Raw genomic sequence first — 25,986 nt, forward strand, 5'->3', positions numbered from 1 at the left:
AGACAAGTCCATTAAGTTGCATCAGGGCACTTTCCAGAAAGAGCTTGTCTAGACTAGAATTTTTTTTTTTTTTTTTTAATTGCCATTTTACATCAGCAAAAAGAAAGCATTGCCGTATGCGTAAAAACTTCAGGACTATGAGAGTCTGTGTGAAGCGATCAGAAATTCAACTTTGACATTTAAAAAATGGTTTTTCATTCAGTTGTCAATGAACAGAAGATAAAAAAACCCAACCGGCACCGACGGCCTCTACCCCAAAACTGTTCGCTGCTAGGACAGTTGGTTGTGATCGTTGAGTTTGTTATTTGTTCATTCAACAACACAAACATTAAGGCAAGGTTGCATCAAACTGGAGGTTTAAAGAAATGACATGTCGGTTAAGTAAGAACACTGAACACAAAAGAAGCAGAGCCACCCTACATAAAACCATTGCCTCTGATTCCTGTGGGACTTTTCTCAGGATGTAAACACATGTAACATCCTCGCCTGTGACCATCCGCATAAAAGCACAGCTGTGCACGACTGGAAACAAGGATGACAGGATCAATACTGTTGGTAGAAGTGTTCCAACCATACTCCAATCCCTGCAGTAAAACCCGATTAAACAATTTGCTCCTCTACCGTGTGCCCAGGGAAATTAAACACTGAAAATCAACGTGCATATGCATTTGTTAGCCTGCTACCTTCACAGGATGCGATTGACTTCTTAAAAGCCATTCCCCATCAGCTCTCAAATGCACCACAACCTGCTGTGACGAGTGGCCTTTTCTCCTTTGGAAGGCCGTACAAAGGCCAACAGAACAAAGCATGCACTGATCACTTAGCAAACAGAATCATTTCCGATGCCAACCTGATATATATATATATATATATATATATATTGTAGATATATATCATTTGAATCCATGATAACGAGGCGTCTGATTACATACTTTTAGATGAATTGGAAAAAAAGTGATTTTTAAGCTCTTCAGTCTTATTAACTAACAACTAAGATAAATAACTGACAGTAATCTTGAACTAAATAAAATATGCATCACTCATAGACAACATAACCATGAATCAATAAAAACACAATAATTTGCATCATTTCACCCTCGTTATATTTCTAACCAGGTAATAGTCCATCATGGACACACACGCTTCTGCTCAAGATTTGAAAGACAGATTTAAAGACAGAAAGACAGATTTCATCCCATCAACATTAGACAACCAAGGAACTTTTATGGGATACAATTTAACAAGAATAACTTTCTCGAACGCACAAGCAGGACTTACCTATGGCCCTCCAGCAAAGGCCTTCTAAACAGTCATTTAAAATGCAACTTATTACTCCTTGTGAAATGACTCATTCCACTCCAAATCATCTGGAACTAACCACACCCATGTGTGGACTTGAGACAACCTCACCCTTTGTCTTGCAACCCCCCCCCCCCTAGACACACACACGCATACATTCAATTTGGACTTCACTGCCGTCTTTGAGCTTCCTGACATGGGTCAAAGCAAGCCCTGTGGTTGCCCCAGAAGTGGCCACACCTTAGCTCAACCATCAATAATTGATTCCCATGATGGATGTTCGTCGATTCAGAGTTCAAATAGAGAAAAATTACTCTCTAAGCAATTCTTAAGAAGAACACCAACATGTTCTGGGTGAGAGGATCATTCAATTTTCCCTCTGAACAAACCCCACTTGTGCCCTCTGAGGTGGGCACAAGTGTGCAAGAATTCAGCCTGTCCCTCTGGGTGCAGAATGTAAGGTGTCCCAATAGGACCCACTCCACGGTTCAATTTCCTTCCTTCACACCTTCAAACATCTCCTCCTAGTGCATGCGAGACAAGAGCTCCGCTTCCTAGGTCTCCACTGATTGGACAATGTGCCCATTGGCATTCCAGCTGGCACCCCGTCTCAGGGGATTGTCCCGTTGGTGCCTGCTAAGACAAGGCTTCCGTTGTGGAGGGTGAGGGAGGCGTGAAAAATGCACTCGACTGTCCGTTCGGCTCCCAAGCCCCGTCTGTGGCCCCTGTGCTCAGAGCTGTGATTTGGCTGCTATGGTGCTCAAGTCCAAAGAGAAATGGACACTGTGGGAATTGGGGGGCATTTCAGATTTTTTTTTTGCCGTTTCTCCTTTCACACAAGCCTCCGTCTGCCCTTCTCCTGCTCACCTCCCAGCCCTCGATGTGGGACTGCAGCTGTTCCAGCGCCTCCAGCTTCTCCATTTGTCTCTTGGCCTCGTTGATGTTTGAGCAGACGGCCTTCATGGCCTGCAGAGCCTCCTCCACTGCCGGATAGTCAGCGTGCTTCTTTGGGGTGCGCTTCAGCAATTCCTATGTGAGGGAACAACAAAGTGGTTCTACATGCACTCAGATTTCCTATGCCATTGCTTAGCTGTCCTGCTGTCTGAACAGGCTGTGGATATGTCAAAACCAAGCTACTGGCATTATGCAGTTGTGCAGTACCTTCAAAAACAGAGGGTACTTGCAGATCCTCTGAATGGGGGCGAGTAGGTAGCCCTCCAGGGGAACATCGGTGCTTTTCTTCCCACCGAGCAGCATACAATGCTGAATGAGAGAAACGCACAATAATCAATGCACACATTGACTACTTCATAAAAAGGAAGAACAATGTGCGTAGCTGGACAGAAAGAAAAGCAATCTGCCTGACATGCAAAGGATTTACCCTATGAAATGCAACACTGTATTACGTCACCAGTAGAATGATTATAAAAAACAAAATGTGAAAGATTTAATATATTATATTTACAGTGTTAAGTGAATCAAACATTTGACACGATCATGATCTAAATCAGCTCCTATCTGGAAAACAAAAAGCTAAACCATTTTACAATGTTTGCTTCTGTCGAGCTTGTTTTCTCAACAGTAAACAGTAAACTCTAATTGACTTTGATTGACTGTTGTTGTCACTTCCAGTTGGCCACACGCTGTTGCAGCTGCAGCTCCGGGTGCAGCTGGATTATCAATCTGTTATCCAGTGAGGGAAGTCTCAAGCATTGAACATTTTCTCACATCTTAACTGCTCTTTTAGTGGATTAAATTGTTACCTCCGCTGAGGAGATTATGTTTTCGCCTGCATTTATCTGTTTGTTTGTTTGTTTGAATGTTAGCAAAGATAACTCAAAACGTTCAGGACGGATCTTGATGAAATTTCCAGGACATGTTGGGAATGTTACCAGGAATAGTTGATTACATTTTGGTGATGATCCACAAGAGATGCTGGATTATGGATCACCTTGAGATTTTCGGTAACATTGCCATCAATGGAGCTTTAAAACTTGTTCCCCAATATCTCGGTTGATTATTATCCGATGTTTATGGAATTTGGCACAGTCATGTAGGGTGTGGTCCTCTATCTCACCACCGAATATGATCTGGATCGGCTCCGGATTCTTTCGCGATCCGAATTTGCCCCCTTTTAATTATAATGGAGGCTTTTCCAAAAAATCTGATTTTGTAAAACAAAAAACAGTCATAAAGGGGTCTGATATGCACTATCATGCAAAATGTCTTCTGGATCTGATCCAGAATGAGGTCAGGAAAAAAATATGAAATCTTAACAGGTCCCATATGATGAAAAACTACGCAACTATTTCTGGTGGTTTTGGGTCATTATCAACACAAAAACAGCTAAATAAACCATCCAGTCAATCCTGCGTAGTTCTGTAATCAAGTAGAGAAACTCTTCTGGAAGAAATCTCTCTTACTGTCACAGTATGAAAACCTGCACAAGATATGTGTGCACACGCATGCACATCTATTGGGGAGCGAGTTTCGCTTTCAGAGGCTTTCCTGAGAGAGCTGTTTGAGACAGAAAAGAGGGACGATGTCCTGCAGCATCTGTTTGCTATTTTCACCAAAGAACGTCATAGACATTTCATACAAGTGTCTGGGAACTGCGTTAACTTGTGGAAAAGGGGTATAATTTGTGAATAACTTCTAAACTAATAATGATATCAACATGTGACTCCATCTGCTAAAGGTATGTTTTCATGGTTAAGGAATCTAAAAATAGAAATCAAATAAATGTAGGGCCATTATTTTTGGTGTAACACAATATAGGGAGACTGACGTGTTATTATTTCTGGTCTCTTTCAGCCACATCTTGGGAAGTAGACTGTTTGTCGAGTTGAGGCTATGAATGCATTGGTGGTCCGATATTATTCTCTTGGTAACAAGTTTATATTTGACCCCCATAGACCCCTAGATGCAACTTTCATTTCAGCACTTTTAGCCAAAACGCCACGAGGACTCTGCCGCACAGGATGTCTATAGGCCTGTGTTCCAGTCCGCTGTTCATAGACTGTGAAGTGAATGCAAATTAGTTCAGGCTAGCCACACCCCTTTCTGGAAGTGGATGTGGCTGGATGTGCCGGTGCTTTGTTCTAGTGTGCATGCATGCTGCAGAGTATTTGTGTGTGTGCGTGTGTACTGTGTACAGACCAAACTCTGAGCACCTATAGTGTTTCCCCCTTGGAGGATGTGTAAAGCCTATCACGACTTGATAGTTGGCCTTAACTCTGAACAATGCATTGCAGGAAAAAAAAAATTCTGATAGGTAGAGCCATCAAATGAGGGAGGTGATGGCTTTCCCTTGGATGCCAGGCAAATGTTTTATAGTGTACTACTATAAAAAAAAAAAACAGCAATTTTACATACTATTAGACTTTTGTTCATTTATTTTAATGACATAAAAATATGGATTTGTTTTTTTTGAATGGGATCCAATCAAAAAGGTGTAAGAGTAATATTTATGATGCTTTTTTTTACTTGCTGCTAACATTCATTGTCCACTGAGACATTACATGTCTATGATTTATGTATGAAGGATTTTCAACGGAAACAAGACCGCAAGGGCTTTTTTGAAATGCTCCTCTTAGACAGGATGTTTGACTGTACTTGTACTGCTCTAACATTCCATCTAATAAATATATTCATCATCATCATCATCAGACCTCTATTCCATCGATTTTGGTAGTGGGGGCCTATCCCAGCAGTCAACGGGCTAGAGGCGGGGAACACCCTGGACAAGCCGCCAGTTCAGCCCAGCGCTTCCCAATACATTGAAGAAAAAAAATATTATCTGTGCCTTGTGTTTTGCGATGAACTCATGGAACAGAAAGAAAGATCATAGGCTGAGGAGCAGACAAACGATGCAAGTGCTCTTCAGTGAAAAAGAAGACAAGAGGGTCGGTTTAGAGCACGATAATCATACGGCACCTCCGTTTAACTCGACACGGCAGGAGAGAACGGTGCAGAATCGTGATGGAAAAAAAAAAAAACATGCAAGTAAACACGAAGGAAGAAAAAGAAATTCCAGAAATTTCTGATGTGATAAGTTACTTCACACCCACGCACATTTCTAGGCTAAATATTCCCGAATTTCATTTTCTCATCTTGTGCTTTTTTTTTGTAATCAGCCAGCCTGCAGCAAGAACTTCCTCCTGCACCCCACTCTGACCTCGTTCTTCCTTTCACTTCCCCTCTCTCGTCTGTTTCACTGCAATAAAAACCTCACACATTTTTAGAGGCGCTTTCTATTATGATTCAATTAAAATGAGATAATTCAACTGGGAACAAAAATCACTGAATTGAGACGCACAGCTGAGCAGAAGCAAACGACGCAACTGCAAATTAACTTCTGCTGCCACAATTTGCAATTGTCACAACTTTAATTGAAACCCCATTATTCCGTGTCCTCGGCTATTCTGCAGAGGAATCGCATGCCTTCGTTTCGGAGTAAAGATACGATTGATTAATTTTATTTTTGCTTAGCTTTAGGTTGAACAAAACACATAAGGTAGTCCAGTATTTGAGATTATACAGGTCTGACAGGAGGCCCACAATCACAAGTCATAGTTTGCAATATTACGTAGTGATTTTGTTTTGAAAGGAAGCATCAACTTTGTAAAAGACCAATTAATTGTTGCATGACTATGCCTGAAAAAAAGCAAAAAGCCAAAGCATGCATTAAGACTATTCCCATTGTTTCCAGTACTCTGTGTAAGAATAATGGGATGGAATCAAGCCAGCAGGCAGCGGCAAACACACGGTCTCAGCTCTCTCAGCCATGTCCCAAAGGCTGCAGATGTCCAGCCCACAAGTGACACATGATTTCATTGGTTACGCCTCCACTCAAAAGGTCCCGCCGCCAGCCTGAGTTCAGAGCCCAAAACATTTCAGTGACACAGCACAGCTGGCAGCGGAAGCACAAAGTGAGCGAAACAAAAGCGACCTTGGTTGGGGTTGCATCCTGTCCACGCAGGAAGGAACCTTGTTGTGTTTTCTTCCATTTATTCAAGCGTTACCATGGAAACGATGTGGATGTGATGAAAGGAAAAAAGATGGAGGAAACAGAGAAGAGGCTCAAGCGATGAAAGAATTGTAGGGCAGTGAAAACGAGATGACGGCAACAAATGAGATGATAGACAACATTTATGTGGCATGAAATGTAAAAGAAAATGATCTTAATCACTCAGAAGACATAAGAGACCCCCCCCCATAAAAACAAGTACAAGAAGAAGAGGCAAAAACTTCATGTGTGGGCAAACGATGCAAAGAAAGCGTGAAGGAAATATCTGGACTTACCAGCAGGAAGGTCCTGATGTTGGGGATCTTGTTGAGCTCCATCAGAAGTCTCAATGCTTTTTCATGGTTGCTGCAGTATTCCCCATAAACTGAGAAACGCTCCCTCTGTGGATCAGGACAAAACGCTGGTCAGGCTGGCAAACAAGGGCATTAAGTTTATCTCGCTGGCTCGCCTCGACATATCTGACGACAAAGTGGCAGTGACTGGGGAATGGCTCCGCATTCTAATGCGATTCAGTCGTATCGTCTCAACTCAGGGGGTGGATGACATTCATGGCTTAATATTAACATTAGTAGAATCCTAATATCGTTGTGTATCCACTATGCAATGACAATAAAGGCTTTCTATCTATTCTATAATCAGCTTTTGCTCCTGGATGTGGCCATTTGACATGTTTAGAGAGAATTACGGTTTTTTTGGAATTGTTGTGCACCAGTCGTATCATCAGGCACACCACTTCCCTTCTACGAAGAAATCTAAATCATACTGGTGTGTGTGTGGGGGGGGGGGGACCTCCACTTTCGATGGTGCAACTAAAGTACCACAGGTAGCACTTACACATGAGCTTTTATCCCGAGGCCACTCAGTTTCCTTTGCAATGTGTAATGTGAGACGTGGGCGAGTCGGTCTCCTCCAGGTCGAGATGCATTATTGATGAAACGACTGTAGACAACACACAGTATCACACAGCTGCATCCGACCTCACACACCCCGGAGCTTCTGGAAGAATATCATGTGGCAGCAATTGGGATGTGAAACCACGCACATGGCGAGGGGGCTCTAGGTTCGAGTCCTAGAGCCCAAGTGACACCTGAAACTACAGGTGCTCGGACATCACTTTAACCTCGATGGAAATGTCATTGAGTGCAAAGCTGGCTTGACCGGCGCACTGGAAGAATAATCAATGTTTGCTTATAGAAATCAATCAGGCTAAAGTGGCTTGAAAGCCTCCTTGATTAGTCATACGGTATCTACAGATGCATAACGCCCTGCTCTACACAGGAAAATGATGGGAGGGGTTTGCACTCCCACACACAGAATGAATTCACAAGGTGTGTGTGTGTCTGTTTAACACAACACCCCATCAGTGCAGGCAGAAGCAGCTAAACAGAGCTCTCTTTATAGCACTGTGGGCTCGACCCATTCCCTGGACCCAGAGGGAGACGAAAATCATTTGTACATGAGCAACACAAGGGAACAGCACAATGTAAACGGTGAACACGCAGGCAGGAAAGGAACCAAAACACACCCAAAGCAGCTTTTTGGCAGGGGATTCCAGTCTGAAAGCATCACTGGGAGCAACAGCTGGGCCAGCATATGGCATGAGACCCCACACACTAACTGAGTTACACACCAGACGGCCTGCTGCAGAGACCACAGGAGGGCAGAGACTCGTGAATGTGCACTTACCTCTCCTAAGTCTATTTGTTCATATACAGATGTAGCAGTTCGTGATTCCCAGTTGAAGCAGTTTGATAAAGGAAACCTTTCCTCAAATGTGTGCACGATCAGCTATTCCTTCTTTATTTAAAGTTAGGCGGTTCCGTTAGCTCGGCTGTCCTGCAGCTCTCTAGCAGAGGGCAGATGCTTCAAGGCACCGTTACAGTTAGGTTGATTCGGGTTCTGGCAAAGACCGACTGTTTACTGCAATTTATCGCAATATTGCTTTGTTGGAAAACAAATTACAAACTCAATATAATTTAGAAAGTGTCAGCCCCGAGGTCGCACGGTCTGCTGCAGCGTCAGAACACGGAGAACCCAAAGCATCGTCCATAAAGTCTTAATGTGAGTGCGTCAGCGTGTGAAACCCGTCACGCAAGCCGTCTCCTGTCTGCTGTCCACAAGGGCAAAGAGTCTAAACTTAACATGCCTGTAAAATGAAGCCCAGCAGTAAACAGAACGACGCGTCTGATTGGTTCAGCAGCCCAGAGAGAAGAGAAATTTTAAAAAATCCTCAGGAGGATTCCCACACCTGAACTGAAAATATATAAAAAACATCACAGGAATCAACACCGACGTCGGAACAAGCTGAATATAACGGGAGGTCCATGAATGCAACAGCAGATTTCAGTTAACACTTTCCCAGCTGAAGACAGCAGGCCTTTCTGCTGCCGTTGACGACCAAAGCCCACCCTCAAGTCATTTCCTTTTCTCAGATGTCCTTAACTACACAGACCCAAAATATCAGGAGAGGTCTGAAAGGCATCTGTTGTACACCCAGAATAGCCCAAAGACTCAAGTCGAGTCTTTATTTGAATTCTTCATGAGTGGAACTATTCCAGAGGCTAGATGAGAGCGTAAAGCCCAATGGGAGCAGCTCAGAAAATGCATCTCCTCGTGCACACACTCCCAGAAATATCTCTTGCTGTCTCTGATTTGATAAAACCCTAACATGTCCTTTATTGATTAACAATAATGAAGAAGGACATTTGTCGTGTTTACAGGGTTATATGACAAATGTTTTCCAGCCTCCCAAACATCTCGACGACTTCCCATCTTCCCCTCCTTGGCTGCGTGGCAGACAGTCTCGGGGAACAATACAGGGAGGTTAATCAAATCTCAGTCACGGCGTTGACCTCCAGTTGAGGTGAAGTGCTATGGCTGGAAGGCGTCAGACACATAACCTGATTGGCTGAGAGGTATCAGTGTCAAAAGAGACAAAAGGTCATCCAGTTGGAAGAGTTCAAATGGATATGCAGTTTAACACTTTACTCTCTTAACCCCCCCCCCCCCCCCCCTTTTAGTGATCAGAAGCCGAATACACACATTTAATAAATGTCCCAGGACTAATTACTACAGGTGTGAACTAAAGGAAGCAAGAAAGTAAAACCGTTTATTTATCGCGTGGTACTTCGGATTTGTGCATTAACCAATTCTCGATTCTAATTAAACAGAGAAAATCATCCAGATATATTCTACACGCCGGAGCCATGTCGGACACTGCTTATATTTTTTATATTGGAGTAACATTGTAGCAGCAGTATCGATTGCCGCTTCATCTCAATCATCACCTGAAATGGATCTCCAATAACAATCCCCATCATGACGCTGCTGGCACAGTGTTAAACTGAAACGACTAAGACTGCTCCATTTGTTCCGGTAGAAATCGCAGCACCTGCAGCATCTCTGTTCTCTATCCAGTCTGACTTGTTCATCCGTCTCATCAGACCGACGGAAAGAAAACAGATTGGTCTCCTGTAATCAATTTTTCCGCCCCTGCACTGACAGGCTGGTGACCAGAAGGCCACGCGCACACACACATACACAAACACACACACGCTTCAAGGGACATTTTGATGAGTCGATTCTAATAGCCAACATATTCAGGTTAGACTCTGTGTAGGTTGACGGCGCAAACAGTTGAGTTGCTCTGTGATGCAGTGAAGGTGGCATGAATATGAATTATTTCTATTTTTCTAATGTTATTTTGCATCAATTGAGTAATTTAATATTGGTTTTTTTTTATTTGTATTGCAAAAATTGTATTGTTAAATGTCGATGATATATGTACTAAGGACTTTCAACGGAAACAAGATTGCAAGGGCTTTTTTGAAATGCTCCTCTTAGACAGGATATTAGACTTCATTTGTACTGTAGTACATGCTACTGTGTGACTGTACTTGTACTCTAACATTCTATCTAATATATATATTCATCATCATCATATTGTTTATTAGAGAGACAAACAGGGGGGGGGGGGGCAAAAGGAGCTGGAGGAGGACAAGAGAGCGAGCGCTACCAGCGGATCCATTATAGAGTGACACAACTTCTCTTCCTCCCCAAGCACAGACCACTCTTTGTTTGTTCCCTGGGGCCAACTGAGTTCAAACAGAGGGGAGAGGAATCTTTGAATGGAAGGATGGAGGGGTAACGAGAATGGCAGAAACAGGGACTTGCATCCGAAGAGAGATGGAGGGAATAGATGCTGGCTTGTTTGGGATAAGAGGAAAAGCAAAATAGTGGCAGTAGTGTGTGTGTGTGTGTGTGTGTCGTTTCATGAGAGAAAGAGCGAATTACAGGGTATTTTCACAGCAGTCTTTACACGTTTTCCTTGAATCTGTGGTTACGGTCAGCCAATGAAAAGACTGTGTGCTTTGCATGGAAGAGGCATTAATGCGTGCACACCCATGGGCTTTGCTTTCTGTATTACGCGTGTAAAGCACTTACAAACTGGAGGAGCACGTGTCCCAGTGCATGATGAGGGTGGGGTTCAGGCTGCAGATTGGTCTCCACTGCAGACAACACCTCTTTGTGCAACTCCAGGATGTCCTCAATATTTGAAAACAGAATCTGGAAGGATGATATAAAGAGGGAAAAGAATCAGCAAGGAAGTAACCAACAGATGGATAAACTTTATTTGGGGTGACATGGATCAAACTTGTAAAGTATAGACGTACATAGAAAAATAAAAGCAATGCAAGAGCCGGTCCTACCTTGACATGTTCAGGGGAGAGACACTGCTGGTCGTCGGCTGTTTGTCGGATTCTGTGCAAAAATGCCTGAGGAGGGAACAGAACAAAAAGAAATAAGTCTTCACGTCTATACGAATATACAAAAGGCGAGTTGGATGAGTGCGAAAGTCCTGCTTTTCTTTCCTGATTATTCTAAATGAGTTCTGGCCACTTTGAGGAAACAGGCATGCAGAACATGAAGCTAAATATAAAAGTAGAAATGTTCATTTTTGCCTTCCCGATATGAGTCAATGCTGAGCGACAGCTGCGACATGCGCAGCAAATACTTTCATGCATTGATTTAGTTCATAAAGTTTCGAGCCCTGCAGTGCGCTGGCGACGCGTCCGGGGTGTGCCCCACCTCTCGCCCGGTCAGCTGGGATAGGCTCCAGCAACACCCGTGGCCCCGGAAGGCGGATACAGCAGATGTAGGAGAGGCAATTTAGGTTGTCTCGTCTACAATAAAATGGATGGATGGAATTTTTTTCTACAAAGTAAGACCACACCATCTACGAGGATGATGAAATGTGCGCCTGGACCAATCACAACGGTCTAGTTGGTCCTGGTGCATCCTGGCACAGAGGCGGTTCAACAGCAGACTTCACATTGAGAAAGGTCAAGTGTCAGAAATACACAACACAAAAGTGAATACTCCCTAAAGAAAGTGTCATATATCAGATGTGACTTCTTTGCTACAGAGTCTGCAGGAGATGATGGTGAAAAAAAAACCTCCAAAGAAACAAAGTTATTTCATTTAATTCACCGCCGTGACACAGCAGGCATTAATTCCATGAAAGATTTCAAATGGAATCACTGGAACCTCGGCGCCCTGTCCGGGGATATCTCAGGTACAGGTAAGTGTGAACACACACACACACACCGGCCACTGAGCCGTCGCATGCACATCCCCATACATTCACAGATGTGTTGCTGCTTTCTCATCCACAGGGAGCAGAAGAAAAAAAAACCTCCCAGCTATATGACATGTTTGCTGCAAAAAGCTGAGCACGCGTCTCCTGAAGCCGAGCATTCAGCCGTAAGACACCAGCAGGAATAGCTGACTTGTTGTCGACGCGCCGCTTCACCGTAGACAGCTGAAGCAGGCTCACAGAAGAGCCCAGTTTTGCTTATGTGTGCAGTTTTGCCTGTGCATGTGTGTGAATATGCACATGCACAGGCAAAACTGCACAGTAGCTGTGAATCTGAAAGGCAAAGAGAGAGGGAAGTGAATCTGCAGTTTCTTTCATTCCCTCTTCCCGATTCTCTAAATAACAGCCTTTCCGGTGAACTTCAACCGGCTCAGTCTGACAGCTTTCCTCATCTGGAGATAGCAATACAATATTGGGGGGGGGGGGGGGGCGTAGGTGAGATCCCTTCATCGGGCAGGCTCTCTGTTGTCCGCTTGGATTTCAGTGTCTCAATCCTAGAAAATGGATTGTCTGCACAAGGATGAAGAAAAAAAAAACAGTTCCAATGACATATTGGAAAGAAAAATTAAAGTCTGAACCCGAAGATGCTGCGAATAAATCTGATTCCTACCTGCCGATGATGATGATGATGATCTGCACACTAACTCGCAGGTATTCTGTCATCTGGGTTAGACTCACGGTACACCATTAGGTTTGTTGCAAAGGCTACACAATCGGTAACGATTCATGGCTGCAGGGGTCACCGCGGATAGTAAAAGCCAGGTGGGCCAGTTCATAAAAGCAGCTTTGATTAATAAAGCACGGCGGTGCATTGATCAACACTGTTGCCTAGCAGCAAGAATGTTCTAGGTTTACATCCAGACCTTTCCTTATCTGTGCATATTCGCCACATGTGTATGTGTTCCCTTGTCACGCTCCTATATTTTTTATACATATTTAAAATGTGATTTTAAAATGAAATGTTAGCAGGCGGGTTATATTCAATATATTGTAATATTTGGAACATGATTAACGGCAGCCGTAAACATGAGAAGGCGGGTGTTTGTTTATGCATCAGGGTGCTGTCCAGAGTCCTGAAACATTAGGCACTGATTGAAACACTCATCTCAGAGTTCAGATTCAGCAAAAACAAAATGATTTACTAGAATGAAATACGGGCATGGAAAAAGAAAAGCGTTTAAAATGGTTTTCCAAATGAAGCCAGGAAACAGTATCTGGAAAGAAAAGGCGCCGATCAACATTTCTCTGTTCTCGATACACAGCCTCTGTCGAGATTCAAAAACAGTCCGAATATATTTAATCGGAACAGAAATAAGCCAAAATGGGCTGGGTTGGCTGGAGGCCAATTCAGTGGAACTGTGAAATTGTAATTTGGGTGAATAGAGCTTTTAAAGAAAACCTTTGCACGCGCTACACAGTCACACAACATCAGCGTATTACTTACAGTCACGAGCCTGTAATGAAAGGCTGACACTTGTAATGGCACATTTACTCTAAAGATAGAACCCAGCCAAGCAGGCAGCAATCATATCGTTTCCTCCAAGACCAAACACTTTGGGAGGGATTGTCTCCAGCATCCCCCCCGAGTTTTCCATGTAGGCTGCACCAAAACAGCAAATCAGCGTCCGCGGCACGGCGATAGGATGGAGCGGATTAGCTGCGGCACTGAAAGGAAGCAGCAGCTGCCGTGCTTCCTGGTTCTGGGGGGGGGAGCTGATTGCGCTTGAAGCATACACTGATTAAATCCCCCACATGGCAGAGCTGCACCATGTCCACAGCGGAGGAGTCCCGCGTGTGAGAGGTTGCTCCTGGCGCAAAAACAAGAGGAGGCCGCTTAAAGGTGGCGGAGGGCAGGGAGAGCAAAAAGACACCAGCAGGGGTTAAAAAGCAGGAGTCGATTTCAATGACATCTTTGACAGCTATGCTGTCCAGGCAGGATTCATTCCTTAAAGCTAAAATGTGTCCCGCAGATGTGGAAGACGGGTTAAGACGGGCAACAAAGAGATCCTTTCAGTCCCGGTCGACTGTTCAACGCGGCCGATCGCTCCCAGAGTTGTGTTGGCTGTGTCCATTGTTGCATCACAAACGACCAGAGGACCCGAAAATGCAACACTTTCTCTGTTTAAAAAGGCCCGGGAAGGCGGCGGCGCTGAGGATGAAGCGAGCACGCAGCCCAAGCGTGTCTGGAGTGATTCAACCGCAGGCGTTTAACCGCCTTGGACTGTACCGATGGCAGCGTGATCAGCGTTAACAAGAGGGTCCATTTGAGTCCTGCCACTGATGACCAAAGTAACTTCCTGTTGAACGATCCGACACGTCAGCCAGGAGAAATGACAGGAACTGGAACCTGGATTTTTTTCGACTTCCTCCACATCCTAAATATGTCGGTGGCCAACGCTCACAGACAGACTTTATTGTGTCCAGAATTTTAGAAGTGAGGCAAAGTTAACATTGTCCGTCGAGATTAGAAAACACAAACTCGGATTGGACTGCACCCTCAGCACATCACGCGTCACTCGTGTGCACGGAGAGCATAAACACAAACACAGTGACATCAAGATGTGAGATGAACACTGGAAAGGTTGTCCTTTACTAAAGGGGCATACGGCCATGATGGCAAACGCCAGTGTCCAGTCTGCCATTGCTGAGCTACATTATCTTTAATAAACATGGTGGGAGGCAGCCAATCATGGCAGATAGTCAGCGATACCTGCGTGATCTTTTCTGCTCTAGCGCAATAACGTATATGATTAACGCCACAACGTGTTTAAAACAAACATTTAATACACAGAACAGCAGTGTGAATGACATGCTGCATGCCGTGCATTCATTCATTCATTCATTCATTCATCCATCCATCCATCCTACATCCCAGCGCTGAGTCATTTTATCACGGACGCATGTTTCACTTTTCTCCCAAATGTTTGCAGGAACGAGTCGGGGTATTTGAATAGACAAATGTAAAACAGACATTTGCCATCAGTTGCTGACTGGGCGCAGGTTTAACCCTTCAATGTCTGACACAGCAGCCTCACAGACTGTATGAACATGCTGAGGGGATGTCAGGTGACGTTTGCTCACACAAGAAACTTTTTTTCCCAGCACAGCTTCAGAACCTGGGTGTTGTATAAAAGAGCAATCTAAGGCTCCAGAAGCACAAGATCTCAAATGTTGAAAGGTCGTTCATTACCACCGCTTCTGAAGAGGGTGCTCAAATTATTGGATGGCTAAAATGGAACTTCATGCACTTTATTGCTACTAATTGAAGGAAATGTGGGCAGCACAGTGGCGCAGTGGATAGTGCTTTTGCCTCACAGCAAGATGGTCACAGGTTTCGTTCTAACTTGTGGCCTTTCTGTGCAAAGATTTCATGTTCTCCCCGTTGTCCGCGTGGGTTCTCTCCGAGTTCTCCAGCTTCCTCTCGCCTCCGGAAGATCCCGCGACTCGGATTCCTGATTTAGCGTTTGTTAAGAGAATGAACAAATGAATGAATGAGCACCTACATTTACAGCTGAACCATCACTTGACACCCAAGACAGGCACCAATAGCTAGTTTCATATGAGGCATCATCTCATTCGACCAACAGCCTCAGGGGTAATTTGAGGGTGGGGGGGCTTGCTAGACGTTGGGGTTTATCAGCGTGAAAAGGTGCCAGACAGGAAGGTGTGAAGATGCCCAGGGGCCATATGCTGGTATGGGTTTATTGCTTCTAGAGGAGGAGACCTGCTGCCTTCACGTCTGCCTCGTCTGCTTCCGAGCAGAGCTTCAAACCTGCAGCTAAGCTAACAGCTAGCAGTACAAGATGACTGAACAACGGGCTCACTTGTTTCAATCAAGGTGTTTTAAGTAAACCGCCTTAAATGGTAGCAGAGTGCTAACCAAAATGCATCACAATAACGATTAGTAGTAGGGTAAAACGAGGCACCTCGTATGTGTTCAGCAAAGTCCGGTTAAAGAGATCTGTATGAGCAGCTCTTACTTCACTTTGTATCGTCATCTGCAGCATTGCTGTCTGATTCCCTTTTCTTAAAGCATCATTATTGGCCCTTTAAGCTGGCAGCCAATCAGCTTAACGTACATTCGAACCAGGCATGGGCAAACTAAGGCCGGCGGGCCATAAATGGCCCTTTGGGGTTTTTAATCCCACCCAACCAACTTGTCCAAATTATATCATGAAATTACATTTTATTAGAATTAAACCTCATTCATTTGACCTTTTCCCTGTATTGCTGCGTGTAAAAGGCCAAATCCCTTCATCTAATGGCTTTTACACGTCATTTATATTAGTTCACGCAAACACCCCATCTGTTCCTGGCCCAGCCCCTCTGTCAAACTTTGGGCAAAGCCAGTTGCCAAAACTAAAAGTAGTCTTTGACTGGTCCAGATTTTTTTTTTTGTGTGACTCACGTTTACTCACTTATGCATTGATGGATGTTAGATTCGAGGCTCAAATGGTTAAAAATGAAACCCTAGGGGGGGAAATCTGTGATTTCTGCAGACTCATCAAACCACTACATGCTCAGCTGGACGAATGTAATGACGCACGCGATGAAGTTGTGAAACATCAATCCTCACTTGCAAATCTCTCAACCACAATCTATCTTAGTGAAGACCTCGTTTTATCTATTGTTCTGTCCATTAGCAACATAACTCTAAAATTCCAGAAAGGATCTGGATGAAATTTTCAGGAAATGTTGGGAATATTACCAGGGACAGATGATTGAATTTTGGTGATGATCCAGATGAGATCCTGGATCATTTTTACATTTTGCATTCAGTAGAGCTTCAAGATTTGTTCCTCAATATCTCGGTTGGCGCCGTCTTCTAGCCGAGTCGGTTCCGCATCGGAGCGAGTCAACGGATGTGTTGCCTCCACCACGGAGGTCATGTGTTTGACGCCGTTTGTTCATCTGTCTGTTAGCAGGATTATGGAAAAACCCATAATTTAAGATCCCGTTAAATTTTGAGAGCGATCCGAATACAAAAAAATTCAAATAATAAATCAGGATTTTCTCATTTACTTATAATGGAGGCTTTTTCAGAAAAAAATCATGTCTTGTAAAATATGCCTTCAATTCACTCACTAAAAATCAGAGTCACAAAGGCCTGTGCTCTCCGAGTGCTTCTCCTAGTCTCCTGCTGTAAACACCTGAATCTTCCGGGGCGACCCGTGTTACGTTTTCAACGATCAAGTCGGAATGAACGCAAAAACTGAGGTGATGCATTTTCACCACGTAATGAATGCACAGTACTGATGATGTCATTTCGAGCGTCTCTTTCCGTAGTTGTGCATCAGCGTCTGTCACACAGTTACTGCCTGCTTTCCTCTTCCTCCTCCTGCACCGGTGCGCTTGAAAACATGTTGTGATGTTTGTTTCCTCATTTGCAAGCTGCGTGTCAATGACAAGTACAAACAATTCCACTGTGAGCTGGGGGGGGGGGGGGGGGCGGACGGACTTTGCTGGTTTCATCCACATCCTGTTTTGCAACCATTATAGGTTTTTCATAGCTTAAATATATGTACTGAGGATGCACTAATTTGCAGTTAAAGGGCTCTGCACATGTTCAGGAACTGCAGATCCTATGTTGAAGCACACCAACCAGCAGGCAGGAGAGTGGGTTGTATTCAACATGTTGGCAGTCCAGTCCCCAACTCAAGTTCAAGTGTGAGGGCAAAGAAATATATCAAATATATTATTTCTTCTCTTTTTCCTTTCTTCGTGGGTTTATTTTTTTGTACACTTTGTTAATAGAAAAGAAGAAAAAAGTATGGCTCTGGATTTCATTTCTTTTTCTTTATGTGACTAAAAAATGACTGATTTATCTCAGATGTGTATTTCTTGAATTGTTACTTTTCTGACTTTGATGTGCCATATTTTTCTCAATAAAAAAATAACAAAAATATATATATAAAATATCCCTGCAAATATAGTGTCAGCATACCGTCACTATAAAGAGCAACCAAATGAAGCTGTGATATCAACTTTGGGCCGAATTTCGCTGTAAAAAAGCAGCAGCTGACCTAAATCCAATCTCGACTTCTCCTTTCAGAAGCAAATAACCCCTCTTGTAAGTTTCCACTTTTGAAATCGCTGCTTCAAGGTTGAGTTTGATCCACAGAAATCAATTGCAGTAAAAAATCAGAGCGAAGGCATACGCTTGCGCTCTAACTGAGGAGCACAAAATAAGACAATGAAGAGAAAAATACTCCAAATCTGGATCCAAATAATCCAATTCATCAGATCCAACTTGCATCAACATTTGCAAAGGGTTTTCTGTCGGCATGCAGGAACAGCACAGGTATGAGTGATTCAAGCTTTTAATTAGGACAGGAAATATGACGAAAGAAAAAAAAAGGTCATAATGTTGAGGAAATGCCAAATGAACAGCTCTTAAGCAAACACGAACGACTTGTCAGCAGCGGTGAACTGTTGCAACAGCACAGCAACATTTTCCTCTCTTTCGTAATACAACTAGAAAAGGACATATGGTAAAGTGAAACGTTCAGCTACCAACAACCAAGAAAATATCAACCAGCTGAGTGGCGTCCTTCGCGCTTCCTCCTGCCTCGGTTTGTCAAACACGCCACGCTGGCTGCCATTCTTCCCCTTACAGTACGTTTTAGTCACAGTTGATCAACCAATTGTCTTTCAGAGGAGGCAGCAATAAGCTAAAGAGCACATCTGTCCGTGCAGATGCACGCAATTTATGATGAAAAGGACAACGGCCAGGTAAATAAAAGCAGAATCGATCCACTGACCGACCTCTCACACAAGTAGCATTGATCACAAGAGCATCGATTAAATCGGCCGGGTGATTTATGGTGCTGGGGGGGGGGGGGGGGGGGGATCTTACTGGCATCCCGGTTTGCGTAATGGCACTCATACACACACGAGAAGCAATGGCGACAGGCCTGTCATCACTAAGGTGGAATGAAGACACGGAAAGCTCTCAATTTGGACGGAAGAACATCCCAGAAAATGTAATGAATTATTTCAACAATAATAACAGCAAGGAACACTCTCTCATCTAAATCTAGTGACAGCACAAGTCCCAGTTAATTTTTGAATTGTAATAAAAATAACAATATTCCACACGAGAAAAATGTGGGAGCTCAATGGGCACGTTATTTTCAAAAGTAATAGATTCACCATTGGGCCAAATGGTCAGCACAACCTCCCAGAGTTCAAACTGACGACTTCAAATCACAATCATAACAGAAAAAAAGTACATTTAAGTTGCATTTTGTTTTAATTTTGTTTGTAATTCCTGAAATTGATTAAACAGTGATTAAAATGAACTTCATGAGTGACAATAATGATTCCCTGACAAATGTCTGCTCGTCCACACAGCAGACAGGTAACACTGTGTTGTGTCGTGTGTGTGTGTGTGTGACACTCATGTCCGGTTGCACCGTGTGGAATTTACTCCAGCCCCACTCTGAAGTTCTCTCGATCCAAGAGGCTTTGTGTGAAGTTGCTCCACGTTTGCTTCGCTGTTCCGCCACGAGACAAATGACCTCTGACTGTGAAAGGAGCCACACATCTGGTTGTATTTTTACCAAGCAAGCAAACAGTGTAATCCTGCAGCCACAGTTCGTAATCCAAACCAAGTCCTTCTGCGGGTATCAATCCATCCTGTCCACCCACCCTTGGAGTGTATCCTCTAAAACACACCGTACTCAGTCCCTGTCCTCAGAAAGCATTCCTTCAGGGTTTTTTCCAGGTTATAATCTCCATCTCGCTGTGCCTTTACCAGTCAGGCCAGCCGCCGTATTGAATAACAGCCTGATGAAAAGCACTTCACAGAGTCAGAGGTTAATGTCCTCACCTCTGGACACAAACGTCCATGTTAATCAAAATAGTGCATCCCTGGCGAGCATTCTTGACACTGATATTTGACACACCGGGAACCTGATGCCAGGCTAGCGGCTCCTGGTTCATGACTTCCTCACCTCCGGGTGGAACCCACAGCCCCACAGGCCTGTTCTGTAAATACGCAACCACTGAAAGACAACCCATCGCAAAACAGATGGAAATGCCAATCTCTAGCAAACACACCCCTCTATACCTCTTCTATCATTTCCGCTTGTACAAATTCACTCTGAAAAGAGCTCCTGCTGAGGGAGGGTGTTTTTTACATCATGCCTCTGGGTGTTACAGCGGTTTAGGCTTGTAAACGCAGATTCTTAAAATTCCTGCTGCAGTCTTGTGCTTCAAAGAAAAGAAATGTCTTATCAACACACGTGACTATATAAAGCAGTGAGATTAGGGTGGACAGAGGCACCCCCCCCCCCTCATTTGTAGAAGCATGCTGCTACTGATGAGGTTGTCTGCATGTAGAGCTGTTCTGAAAAGCGGCACCTACCCAGAGGTGGAGTGGGCGGGGTCACACAGTGGCAAGTTAAACAGTTTAAATAAATTCAGATTTTCCCCATTTACTTTAAAAAATAATAATCATATATTGAAAACTATGCACTCAATTCACTCACCAAAAATCCCCATCATAAAGGGATCCAATGTGAACTATCAGGCAAAATGTCTTCTGGATCTGACCCAGGTCAGGAAAAATATTGAAATTTGAACATTGAAACAGATTCAATGATTACAGATTCAAAAAGCAGTTACAAATACACATCAACTCTGATTCACTTTTACGTTGCATGGTTGGTGGTATAAAGAACAGTTCAGAACCTTTTGGTGATGATCCAGATCACCATGTGGACGGTGCGAATCCAGTTGTGAGGGGAATGAGCTGCTTGGTGGAGGCCTGCGCTCTCCGAGTGCTTTTCTAGTTGACAGAATACAGCACTGCTTTGGGAGCCAACCAAACCAAGTCAAAACAGTTTTGCTGTCAACCAAACATTTTCAACTCTCTTTCTACAGGCCAGCGTCGGAATATATAAACTAGAGAATAACTCCAGAAATAAGAAGCCCCTCACAGCCGTTCGGACCTCCCAGGTCCTTCCTTCCTTCCTTCACTCTTGCCGTGCGATCGGTGCCTGACGTTGCACGACTGCAGGGAAGCTGAGGTTGCAGCGAACTGAAACCACCAGCATTGTGGCCAAGATGACAAGTGAGCTATTTATGCCTGCCTTGCCCAGAGAAACGTCATTCTGGCCTTTCCCACCAAGTGGAGCGATGGAACAGAGAGCGAAAGCAACAAGGTATACAGGAGCTGGCTGAAGCTTGGAGAGGAAGCCCGAGGCCGGCTTCTTCCCGTCATCCTGTTTGCTCAGCACATCTCGTCAAACAATAACTGCAGGTATGAAAAAGTCCAAATCAGCAGTGAAGGGAAAGAGGGCTGAAGCACATTGCACGTGCCAGAACACAATATCAATGATCCCCACACACACACTTTAGTGTGGCCCCGACACAAAGGCCACAGAGGGCAGGATTTCCAGATGTTTCCCATCATCCGGCAACCCGGACAAGACCTTCCCGGCGGTCACCCAACTCCCATTTCTCAGATTCAAGACGGAATGTCAAATGTTGACACATTTATATTGGTCGTGGTTCCACCGTCGTCTTGCCTGGACACAATTCCCAAAGGAAAGAGGTCGATGTGGCCAAAGAAGGAGTTTCCAGAAAGGCAAACTCTCGCTCTCATGGCTTTGGGGGGAAATCCCTCACATCCACGCCGCGCGGTGCCGCTGACCATATTTCTGTCATCGATGGTCCACAGTTGGGTGGATCATGACGGGGGGGGGGGATCCAGATGTCTGGATTAAACTAACAAAGGTCTATCCTGGAGGAAATCCCCTCTAATCTAGAGCGTTGTGAAATGATCAATCCAAGTGAAGCTTCGAGAGAGCACTTAGCGCAACCGGTGTGAAACCGAAAAGGAACGATCTTCATTAAATGAGCTCTGCATTGATAAGCAAATTGTTCCTATAATCCCTCTTTTCTCTCTCTCACACACACATCTCCCCAAAGGTGACTAACCATCTTCTTCAATCTGGGGGGGGGGGGGGGTGTGTCCATCGGCTGCTGTTCAAAACTACCAGATGTGTGGAGACAGGGAATAAGATGACGAGTGTTGAAAACAAATCGCAGTCAGTGATTCATACAGATTCAATAATCTGCCCTCAATTTTAATGTATATGTGACGGGACAGTTTTCACGCACTCTGTGTGTGTGTGTGTGTGTGTGTGTGTGCTGGCTTAACCTTATTTATCCCGGGAAACGTCTCTTACTGTGTGTAATTCCCTGAAGATGCATTTCAACTTTCTTTACTGAAACCATAAGCTCTGAGCTCCCACGGCCAGACTGTCCTTATCAGCGCCACAGCAAGCTGCGAGGTGACACAGCTCTGGCTTCCCACTGAGGGAAGGGGAGTGGACCCGGCTGGACCCGGCTGGACCCGGGTGGAGCGCCTGCATGGGACGGATTGATGCTGCGTGTCGTGGTACCGGTCTGGTTTCGTTTGCATGCCCAATGCGCTCACTCTGCAATCTCAGCTGCCGATCCTGAACGCCACAGTGACCTCCACACGTGGGCTTTGGTTTCATTCAAGCCCGTCCGATCGCTCAGCAAAGAGCAGAACCATGAACCACTGGAGTTTGTGTGCAACAGCTCGGGCTCCTCTGTTGAGAGAGGACTCCATTAGATTGCAGCTGTGGCTGCGTAAAGCGCTGTCTCTACGAGTTCACAGGTGATGAGAGACTCTCTTTCACTATTAACGTCGCCACCGCAGGGGCGGAAATTCAAAACGTGCCATGGGATGGGTTGATGGCGAGCAGCGTGGTGGAGGACACTGGAAGGATAGCTCCTACATTGGAGCTTTTGTCTTTAGCGTTACGCAGGAACTCGGTTTTTTTTTGGGGGGGGGGGTCGAGGCATCTTCTGTCTGCCGCCTTGCAACAAAAGATAAGCTTTGGTTGCCTCTTGGTCTGGCAGATAGGAAACTGGCCCAGGAATTGGCTGCACGCGTCATGGCGTGGGGCACATTCCCTGAGAAGCCCCCCCGCACCGCTGGCGGAGGAACAGAATCACTTCAAGAGAATAAAGGAAGTTCCTGACATGTGACTGCACAAGACAACGAGGAAACCAACACCATGTTGAGCTGGAAGAATTCAAAATGAAAAGGATGAATAAGAAACAGGCTTTTTTTTTTTTGCTGGAGTGGAAAATGATTACAATCAAGTGTTTGTTTTTCAAACCTTGGAAGCTGCGGATCGATCTTCACAGCTCGGCCTGACTTCACTAAGCAAGAGTAGGGGGGGGGGGGGGGGAAGAGAACCTCCTCCTGCAGGTGGGAAGCATCTCAGCCCGAACTGTGTCGGCGGATGAATGCAGCGCGTCGAATCATGAGGACGTTCATTCACCAACAAGCAGCCGATGCGCCAGGAGGAGAGGGGGGGGGGGCTCATGAACCCAACGTGAAACGAGCCCTCTCCCTTTCACTGTTACCACCACCACCACCCCCCCCCCCCCCCCCTACCTGTGGTACTTTAGTTGCACAGTGTGATGTCATCACGCCATCGAAAGTGGAGGTGCTCATTGTTGGCATGACTGCCCCCCCCCCCCCACACACACACACACACACACACACACACACACACACGCTGAATGCGCGCACGGCGGACAGGTATTTGTGGCTGGAGTTTTTTGTGTATCTGAGAACGGGACGCGGAGTCACAATGTCAAACTCACCGACTGGAGAAAAAGCAGAGTCTGGACATAATCCCGCTCGGTGTTCCGGATCTCGGTTAAAACACAAAGCCTGAGCCGCTGCTGCCGGTCCGAGTCCTTGGCGGCGTGGATTCCGTTCTCCAGATGCCCGCCGTCCTCTTCCATGACGGCAATGAAACGCTCTCTCTCCAGAAACGACGCTCTTGAGCTGAATGTCCACGCGCAACAGTCCGGATTGTAGTTTTTAGTCCATTTCTAGAAGAAGCCGAAACGCAGAGCTTCTTCTCGGGATGTGACACGCAACGCACCGCAATAAAGTCTTCGCCAAAGCAGCGAACAGCGAGCGGTGTGCTGCAGACTGGAGACACGACGGGGGAGGAGGAGGAGGAGGAGGAGGAGAAGGAGGAGGACACCGCTCACCTCCGCTCCTGCATACAAGCAAACAGACCCAGACGCATCTGCGCGCAAAGTTACGGCCACGCGCTGGAGCTTCCGTCCGTGACCGTGCGTGAGGATGGGCTCATATAAGTACACCGAAACTACATTGTGGTGCCGAAAACCGAAACTTTCTAATGGATTAAAACAAATCTAAAGAAACGCAGGTTTACTTCAAAATCAGCTTAGCTCCATATTTCTATCGCATAAATACAGCTTGCTTTTGACTTTCACACCTTCCCGAAACTTCATCCAATGTCGTGATGCTAAATTTACAGAATAAATAAAAAAGGTATAAAGCAAAAACACAACGCGTTAAGAAATAATCTACTGGTAGCCAATATCGTTAGTCTCTCTCCGAATGTCATATTATTGAAGTGTAAGATGCAAATTAGAGAAAAACAGTACTTCAATTTAAACGCTTTAAAAAAAGAGTCATACAGTCAGCATTTTAATTGCTTAACATTTAACTTTAATATATTAAATTAGTTCGCAGCCCTGAAAGTTGTCACGTCGGCTTGCAGCTGGTAAGTATAACAGGAAGGCGCCCTCTGCTGGACGAAAGCAGAGGGGTGCTCTTCTGTTTCTCAATAAACACGGAGTCCAGCATGTCTTTATTTATCGTACGCTAAAGAACGCATGGCAACACAGTTAACAAGCACAATTAAATGCAAAGTGTTTTTTAAATCAGCTTTACTACGTATTGTGCCGCGGTACTTATCTCGTCCCATTTTTAAGTCATTCAAAAGTTACAGTCTGCAAGCAAATGTCAACAGAAAATCAAAATATTTTCAACCAGTCTTGTGCGTTCAGGGATTCGCGTTAAGCAAAGGCGAAAGTTTCTACTCGGATGCGAGAGGCGTCACTTTTCAGTTACAGGATGTCAGCTTCCGGCTGCGGGACGCGGAGACACGCCCCCTCCCGTCGGCTGCTGCGTCATCCGTTGTTGCCGGAAGTGTCTCATTCGGCCTGCGGTGACATTTGTCGCAACAGATCGACTTAACCGATTCGTCGTTTCGCCTTCAGCTCACAACAACACTTCTGTCTGTGTAGAGCTTCCTTCTATTTCTATCCCTTGACGTGCTGTGAGAGAAAAAAGTCACGTTGGAAGTGGAAGAAATTAAAATGTCACTAATAGTTTTAATTGATGCATGTTTACATTCAATACCCATTATGATCCTGCCACACACAAAAGCATACATACAGAACGACTCTCCTCCCAGTCGGACGAGGAATGCAAAATGCCTTTACACCATCACATATTTACAGATCATCCTCTGCGTCTGTACATAGCAAGTCCTTAAATATGCTCAAACATCAGAGGAGTAAACGCACAATACAATTATGACTGATTGTATGCAGTTTCTTTGAAGCATATTTAATGTATATGCTTTTCCTTCCGCCCCCCCCAAAAAAGGCATGTGCACAAAGCACCGTCATAAAAAGTGAGTCACGCAAAAACTGCATGACTCGTCTTCCATTCATATTTCACAAGATAACCCGTCTGAAGGAAGAGTTTTTTCTTTCAAAATGCACAAAAAAGTACAAAAAGACATGAAAGACAACCAATGGGATTAGAAAAAAAAAAGAAAAAGAAAAATGTGCTCAGTGCATTAAGACTTTCCAATACAACAAAAGGGAGTAGAGGCGCTGGCCCCGATCCATCTCGGTGATAAATAGATTTGCATTGTTACAGTGAGAGGGACTGACTGAAAACCAAGTACAGTGAGTAAACAAAAGTGAAACGGCGAAAAAACAAGATACTAAAATATGTAAAGGAAAACCTGAATATTGAGGTCGTCCAATTCAAATATAAATGACCAGGTTAAATATTCTGTTTCCAGACTTAAAAAATAATGATAAAACATTACAACTTTAATCAGCCAGAATTGCAAGTAGTATATAATGTGGGCTACATTTAGAGTTTTGGTCT

At 44.6% G+C, this 25,986-nt stretch overlaps 1 protein-coding gene across 1 annotated transcript in view; it reads right to left on the reverse strand.

Annotated features, from left to right (window-relative positions):
• Positions 1–23,783, reverse strand: part of prex1 (phosphatidylinositol-3,4,5-trisphosphate-dependent Rac exchange factor 1) — a 62,110-nt gene extending 38,327 nt beyond the window's left edge. The window contains exons 1-6 of the mRNA XM_068744359.1: positions 23,640–23,783; positions 11,038–11,103; positions 10,772–10,894; positions 6,604–6,708; positions 2,461–2,562; positions 2,167–2,328 (exon numbers count right to left, since the gene is read on the reverse strand). Coding sequence (XP_068600460.1) covers positions 2,167–2,328; positions 2,461–2,562; positions 6,604–6,708; positions 10,772–10,894; positions 11,038–11,103; positions 23,640–23,783 — 702 coding nt within the window. The remainder of the gene's footprint in view (positions 1–2,166; positions 2,329–2,460; positions 2,563–6,603; positions 6,709–10,771; positions 10,895–11,037; positions 11,104–23,639) is intronic.
• Positions 23,784–25,986: the final 2,203 nt, after the last annotated feature.

This window comes from Brachionichthys hirsutus, chromosome 2, assembly GCF_040956055.1.
Source record: "Brachionichthys hirsutus isolate HB-005 chromosome 2, CSIRO-AGI_Bhir_v1, whole genome shotgun sequence".
NCBI classification, from domain to species: domain Eukaryota; kingdom Metazoa; phylum Chordata; class Actinopteri; order Lophiiformes; family Brachionichthyidae; genus Brachionichthys; species Brachionichthys hirsutus.